The 7300-nt window shown below is 34.4% G+C and overlaps 1 protein-coding gene across 7 annotated transcripts in view; it reads left to right on the forward strand.

The window, feature by feature from the left end:
• Positions 1-7300, forward strand: part of LOC107678286 (retinoic acid receptor alpha-A) — a 182664-nt gene that overhangs the window by 164638 nt on the left and 10726 nt on the right. For all 7 annotated transcript variants that reach the window (XM_016473501.1, XM_016473508.1, XM_016473522.1 and 4 more), the window contains one exon: positions 6149-6297. In XM_016473501.1, the coding sequence (XP_016328987.1) occupies positions 6149-6297 (149 nt within the window). The remainder of the gene's footprint in view (positions 1-6148; positions 6298-7300) is intronic.

Here is a 7300-nt window from a genome sequence, read left to right on the forward strand (position 1 = left end):
TAAGCTATTTAAAAGCGAAGGAAAGTGAGGAAAAGAGGGAAAATTCAAACGAACTAAAAACGAACAATTGCTTTACCCCGAATTGCCTCTATTTGAAAGTTAAAGTAAAATGTGCACGCCGCTTTTGCAAGCTATTTAAAAGCGAAGGAAAGCGAGGAAAAGAGGAAACGCCCCTGCCCCCACGGTGATACCGGTATTATCGGTGTTGTCACACGTCGATTAACCGGTGGGAAGATTTCCTCACCGTCACAACCCTAATTCAGAGAAATAATCACTAATAAAAAGAGCCATGTATTATGGTACAGTATGCATTATGGTAATATTCTATTGAGGATATAGACAAAGTTTGAATTATAAAAATAGTGTTAAAATTTGTTTGGAAGGTAATAAGCTATTCAAATTAGTATTTTAATGATATATGGTATATGGTTTATGTATATGGACAAATGTATGGTATAGTTACTGGATTTAGTGAAGTTTGTGAACTTGGCATTGTTTCTTAAAAGAGTTTGCAAGTACAGCAGATGCAGTAAATTTCTGTATGTTTTGCTTTAGTTATCTCTAAATATTTTTGACATCTGGATGGAAATGCCGTCAGTATGCAGCATGTCAGTTAGACTTAATGGCAGCAGTCAGAGGAATGATTTCTGGAGTAGGTTGCACCTCTGAATGATTTTCTTAGTAACAGAAATTACGAGGCATGAAAGGTTAGTGTGAAAAACAAGATGATTAAAAACATTCAGGGCTTTGCTTAAGAAAATTCAGAAGCTTGCACATGGAGAAAAACAGGGAGCAAGAGACATCGAGAGAGAGAGAGGGAGAGCGAGACAGCAGAGGGGTCATTGTTAATGAGCAGTAATGTGGTTTGTTATATAAGTGTTCTGTGTGTAATTCGGTTGACATGAGAGAACAGACTGACATAAACACTACAACACACACACAGTGTGCTCATTCTATTTATCCCTGCCTCACCTCATTCATCTCTCTCTTTCGGTCTCTCTGATGTAGTTGGTGTCCTAAGTGCATCTATTTGTTTGCACACACACTATTATGTAGTGGCACCAAACTGGGATATGCAACAAAACACAATTTTGTTTTGTTTTTATTTTTATTTTTATTTTGTTGTTTTTTTGTTTTATTTTTTGTGTGGTTTTTTTGCTCAGTCATATCATATTCAACAGTGGTTTTCTGTTCAAGATTTTCTGTCGGATACCCCCTAAATATTATATTGTTGCACTTTTGTGTGCTTAATTGTTTTCAGTGTTAAAATTCTATATCCTACGCCAGGTTATTGTACAGATACAACTATATGGTCTAAAACATACTCGACACAAGAATGTGAACGCAAATGCTTCTAGCTTTTCAAGCTCAATTTTTACCCATCATTCAGAATGCACTGCATAACTCAAGTACACGTTACATTTACAGTATCTCCACAAAGGAATGCTAGGCATTAACATCTTCTAAAGTATGTTTCTGGCCTATCACAGGTTAACTTCCTGAAAAGTGTAAACACTGACTCTGTAGTGTTTTATCAAAACCTTGTTCTGTTGTCTTGTGCGACCGGCATGTCACCTTCTGACTCAGCTGGTGCATGCATTTGGGTGGGACTAACTGTAAATTGGTAAAAATAGAGTAAAAGATGGAGGCGGGACGGGGAAAAGTTTCTCTACTTTCTTACATTATTAGTCATTATTCGCATTTTAACTGAAAAACGTGATTAAAGAAACTTCATGGGTAATAAGTGGCTTGTTTGCTGAGGAAAATATTGGCACACGAACAGGACAGGAGTTCTGACATTGCTACTTCAACGAGACCATCTCCAATATTTGCAAATAGGACCGAAGTTGATTTCTAGTCTAGTTTTTTTTTTTCTTCCTGAGAACCCATGTAAAAGAGGCTCATGATTGAAAATCAGCTAATGTTTGCATAAGCAATCACCTAGAAACCACCCAGGTGCTTGATTAAAAGAATGAAATTCTTTATAAGGAAATTTTGTATTGCCAAAAATGTTTCTTAAGAATTTTTTTTAACACTTATGAAGACCAGGGTTATTATAGTTAACTAAATCTGAAACTAAAAACATTTTTGTTACTTAAAATAAAAGTTACCTGAAATTATGAAAAGTATTACAAAAAAAATATATTTAGTTTAACTTTATGTAATAAATTATCAAAAGTAAAACTATATTAAAAATGAATAAAAACTATAAATATATATTTAAATAATAATAATGATTATTTAATTATTTAAATAACTAAATAATAAAAAGCTAATAAAATGACAAAAACACAACAAAATTACTAAAACTGTAAAATTAAAATTAAAATGTAAAAATATAAAAGTAAAAACCGATTTATCTTAATGATCAAATAACACTACTAAAGGCAAAAATCTTAATGATACTGAAAAAAAACATTGCTAAAGACAAACATTCCTGAAAAGAATGTTAAAAATAGTTGTACATAACCTCTTAAAGTTAGGATAAGCTACAACTTGCCTTAAAAAGTGTGCATGATTTGCACAAGTACTCTAAAGTGACATTAATGATTGATAATATAAACATTGATTGGTTATTATTATGCGTGAAGTGAATTTTGCTAAATTCGAATTTCAGTAACAACTCTACAAGATTGACTCTAATAGGGAACTCGTTTTATAATTACATAATAATTTTCAGAAAATTTTAAATACGTGGCACATTATTATGGTAATCTGCTTGATTGCAAAAAGATGGCTATGGTGTTTTTCATTGAGTTGATCATCAAGTCTTCTACAAGAACCACCATACAATCAGATAACACCAAAGCCTGTCATGTTCTTGGAAATACACATATTATTGTCATGAATCTGGCCCCAGAACATGTTAGGAGCTGTTAGGAAACAATACACTCTGACAACCACACTGTAAAAAACAATTCTGTAAAATGTATGGTAAAAAACCGGCAGCTGTGGTTGCCGGAATTTTACCGTAAAAAATACGGTAGCAATATTTTAGGTTTTACGGTTTTAACTTAAATTTACAGTTAAATACCGTAATTTCATTCACTGAAATAATGTTAATATACCAACCTATTGAAGTACTGAAATCTGTTTTGTACCTTTGTAATAAACTGATAACCACCAAATGCAGGTGGTGATGAGAAAGTCACATGATGAATCAAAGCCCATCACAAGCAGCTTTTAAATAATAGCATATATAGAAGGTGCACAGTGTCATTCACACAGACACTAAACACCATCATGGTAACACACGTGAAACTGAAATAATGCAATAAACATTAATTTAACAACATTAGGTGTAACTCACAACCTTAATATACAAAACTGATAAGAAAAAACTAAGAAACAGTTATTTCAACAAAAAAACATCAAATTTGAAATATAACACAGGGAATTCTGGGAATGTCAATTTATGGTTATTCACTGTAAATTATACGGGTTTTTTTTTCACTTCCAAAAACGGTATACTACTGTAAAATTACATGTAATGTCCAATACAGTTTTTCACCGTATATAGTAGGGGAATTTACCGTTAACCATTTAACGGGTTTTTACTGTAGCATTTTTACAGTCTTTTACCGTTAAATTCACTGTCATTTTTTACAGTGCACCACCAGCATCTTAGCACTGTGGTGGACAGTTTTGCGCAATTTCCTCAGAAAATGTAAACATCTACTTGATTAATATTATTTTTCTCCACCCACTCTTACCCCACCCTAAAGGAGCAATTGAATGCTCATAATTTTGAAATTAAATGTTCATGAAGCACAAATGATTGTGGTCTTTAGCCATCTTCAGATTTTTGGCCTAGTTCGTGTTGTGAACATTTTAGCGTGAACTCAGAGCAAGGCCTTTCTGATTTCGTGCGTGGGTGTTTATAGTGTCCATTCGTCCACTCAAAACAAACCTTTAGCTCTTTGAATGTCCCGGATGTTTTGCTCAACGATGTGGCTGTGCGTGTATGTGCTTATCTTGGCTGTCATAGCCACATGTTTGAATTGCAGTTGTTTGATTTTCTCCTCCATTCTCTCCAATGCTTCCTGCTCTCATTCTCAGTCTCTCTCCGTCCGCGGCTGAGTCAGCCTTTCATTCCATCAGTCTGTTCCAGGACGTCTCTCTGAGTATTTCCTGCCCACAGAGAGACAGGCGGGAACATGCACATTGACAGTGTGTGTGTGTGTATGGATACTGTTTCAGATATGCGTCTGCAGTCATTCTGTGTGTGTGTGATGTGCCCGGCGGGGCCGACAGCAGTGGTGTGTAAATAAGAGTTCTATATTTAACTTCAGCTCACAAGTTGAGTTGCCCTCTGCTAGGACTGGGACACACACACACACACACACACATGCACGGGAAAGAAAGTGCTGCCAAACCAGCAAGAGAAGCAAGCACGTACTTTCACCTCGGGTACGCTCTCCACCTTTTTTAAAAGGACAGAAATGCACACATTGTGTCCTGTTGAGAACACCGTAATATTACTATTATTTGTAGGCATCTATTGTCCAGGAGTCCCTAAGTCACATACTGCCTGTAGTATGCAAGATTTAATTTAGTGATTCCCAAATCATGTGTGAATGCTAATTGAAATAGTTTCAATGTTAGATATTTAAAACCTCCATCCGTCCATTTTTGGGCTGATACTGCCAACAACCCCTTGCACAGATGAAGAGCTGGAGTTTGAGAATTTTTTACATAATTAACAATGGTATTAAGACTAATCTTTATGATGTTATAGTATGTTGCAATACTAGTATACAGTTCTTATATACACTTAAAATATTACAATCACTAGTGAAATACATATTTTTAGTGTTGTATAATATGATTTGTGATCCAATGCTGGAAATCTTCCTTTGTGCCACATTATAAAAATAAACTCGTCTGATTTACTGATATACAGTAATCACTCTGTGTGATACAGAGACATGTGGATTATGAGAATTGTTGCTGTGGTATCATATGTGGTATTTTCATGCTTGATTTTTTAATTATTATTATTAATAATAATAATGTTGTTGTTGTTCAAGAAAAATAAGATACAATTATTATTATTAATAGTATAATAATAAAAGTGTTGGATAAATAATTCTTAAAAAATGAATAATTTAAATAAAAATAATATAATTGTACTTATTATTGAATAATGCATAATTGTTGCTAGATAAAAGGAATTTGAGAAAACTGAATATATTAATAATAATAATAGATAATCGAATCAATAATACATTAATATAATTAAAAATATACTAATTGTTAAATAATATTTTTAAATAATAGAAAAATGAGAACTGAATAACAATCATATTAATGTTACATAAATATAATTAATAATAGTATAATTAGTTATAATAATATTAATATATCTAATTTTTTATATTGAATAATAATTGTTAGATAAAAGAAAAAAAAAACTTCATATAATAATAATAATTATTATTAATATTAGTAGTAGTAATTGTATTTATTTATTACTACTACTACTACCGCTACTACTACTACTGTTACTATAAATGTGGAAGATGTTTGTAGTTCCCGTGGCACAAACAGTAGGAAACCCGTCTTAGAAGCTAGTGCTGTCTGTTCACCTTCCCATGAGTGGTTTGAATGGTGTTGGTAACAGTGTTCGTCTCTTGTTTTGATGTGTGATGGCTGGCTAATTATCATCAGCACAAATGTGTTACATGTGTTTAATGAATGCGCTAAGATCATTTGTGTCTCTCTGACAGAAGCTCGGTTCCTCTAGAGGAGCTGCTTCAGGATGACTATGTGTTTGATCTCTCTTGTAATGTTCCCAATCACACACAGCAGCGCTGCAATGTGATGCTCCAGCACATGGGTCAGGGTCAGGGACAGGGATGCCTCCTAGATAAATAGGAAAGTCTGCTTAATGGTTTCTAGAATTTGGGCTATTCATTTTTTTAATGGTATGGAAAAGCAATTTTCAACAAAAGATTTATTTTAATGACTATATGCTTGACAAAAATAATATTAAAATTAATTTTAATTTAATGAACATGTACATAATAGAAAAGATGTATTCGAGTCACAGTCTGAATTAATAGATTTTTAATGTATTTTGAATATAGTAATAATAGACACACACACAAGTCATGTCATTGACCCATAAACTCTCTCACTTTCACAGCTATCGAAACCCAGAGTACGAGTTCAGAGGAGATCGTCCCGAGCCCACCCTCTCCGCCCCCTCCTCCTCGCATCTATAAGCCCTGCTTTGTGTGTCAGGACAAATCTTCAGGGTACCACTATGGCGTCAGTGCCTGTGAGGGCTGCAAGGTGAGTGGCGTGACCCATTCTCGTTCACTCACACCGCATGTGCTTGACCCAAAACTAGCAACACAACTAAATTAGCTTAGTAGTCAGCTGTTTTAAAAATACAGTAGTATCAGTTTTTTCAGTAAGCTATTTTTTTTTCTAAAAAGTAGAGGAGAATAACTAAATACTGTTTACACAGGGTATAGTAGTGTTAGTGAAGTACATGTAAACATAACTTGAAAATACTTGGACATTTTCAAGCTCACCCTCAAACATTCTTATGTAGTTACTTATTACAAACATACTGCTTCAAAATTCGCTTTTTCAAAACGTCGAAGAATCGTGAATTTACAACAGACCATGTTTTACTCAACAATTGAAAAACCCCATTATAAAAACCCATCTTGAGGTAAAAATCTTGAGGTAACCCATGGCTAATTATTCTTCTGAGTGTTGCGGTCACGGCTGCAGCACTGCCCCCTTCATTAGCATAGTTATTGTCCGCTTCTATGTGAAGCTACTTAAATGTAAACTTTTCATATGCTAAAGTAGTAGTTTCAAGTGACATGTTCAAAATCATCTAAATGGGGTGCAGTGGACTGGCACAGAATCATACTAGTTAACCATCCTGACCCGTTGTACACATTCCTCTTTCTCTGTTCTCAGTGTGAGACAGATTGTTTACCTTTCTTTTGTCCAGACAGAGTGCACTGGAATCAATAGATCTGGATGAGACTTGTGAATGTTAAAACCATTAAGAGATTACCTTCAGCAAGCTCATTGAATTAGCCTGAACTAGCCTTAGTTTTGTCATTAGTGATTTTTGCTATGGCCGCACCACTGTTGCCACTGTGACTTTTACTTAAGGTTAGTGATCTGTACAAACAAAAGACTATAGAATACCCAAGATTTGTCACTCGTATAGTTTTGAATGGGGGAAAATGCAACGCTCAGTATGGCCGCTTTATCGAAGGAAGCCCCGCCTTCTGAGTAAAAGAGCCAATCACTAATCGGTAAAGTCACC

This window comes from Sinocyclocheilus anshuiensis, unplaced genomic scaffold (genome assembly GCF_001515605.1).
Source record: "Sinocyclocheilus anshuiensis isolate Anshui unplaced genomic scaffold, SAMN03320099.WGS_v1.1 scaffold1034, whole genome shotgun sequence".
Taxonomy (NCBI): domain Eukaryota; kingdom Metazoa; phylum Chordata; class Actinopteri; order Cypriniformes; family Cyprinidae; genus Sinocyclocheilus; species Sinocyclocheilus anshuiensis.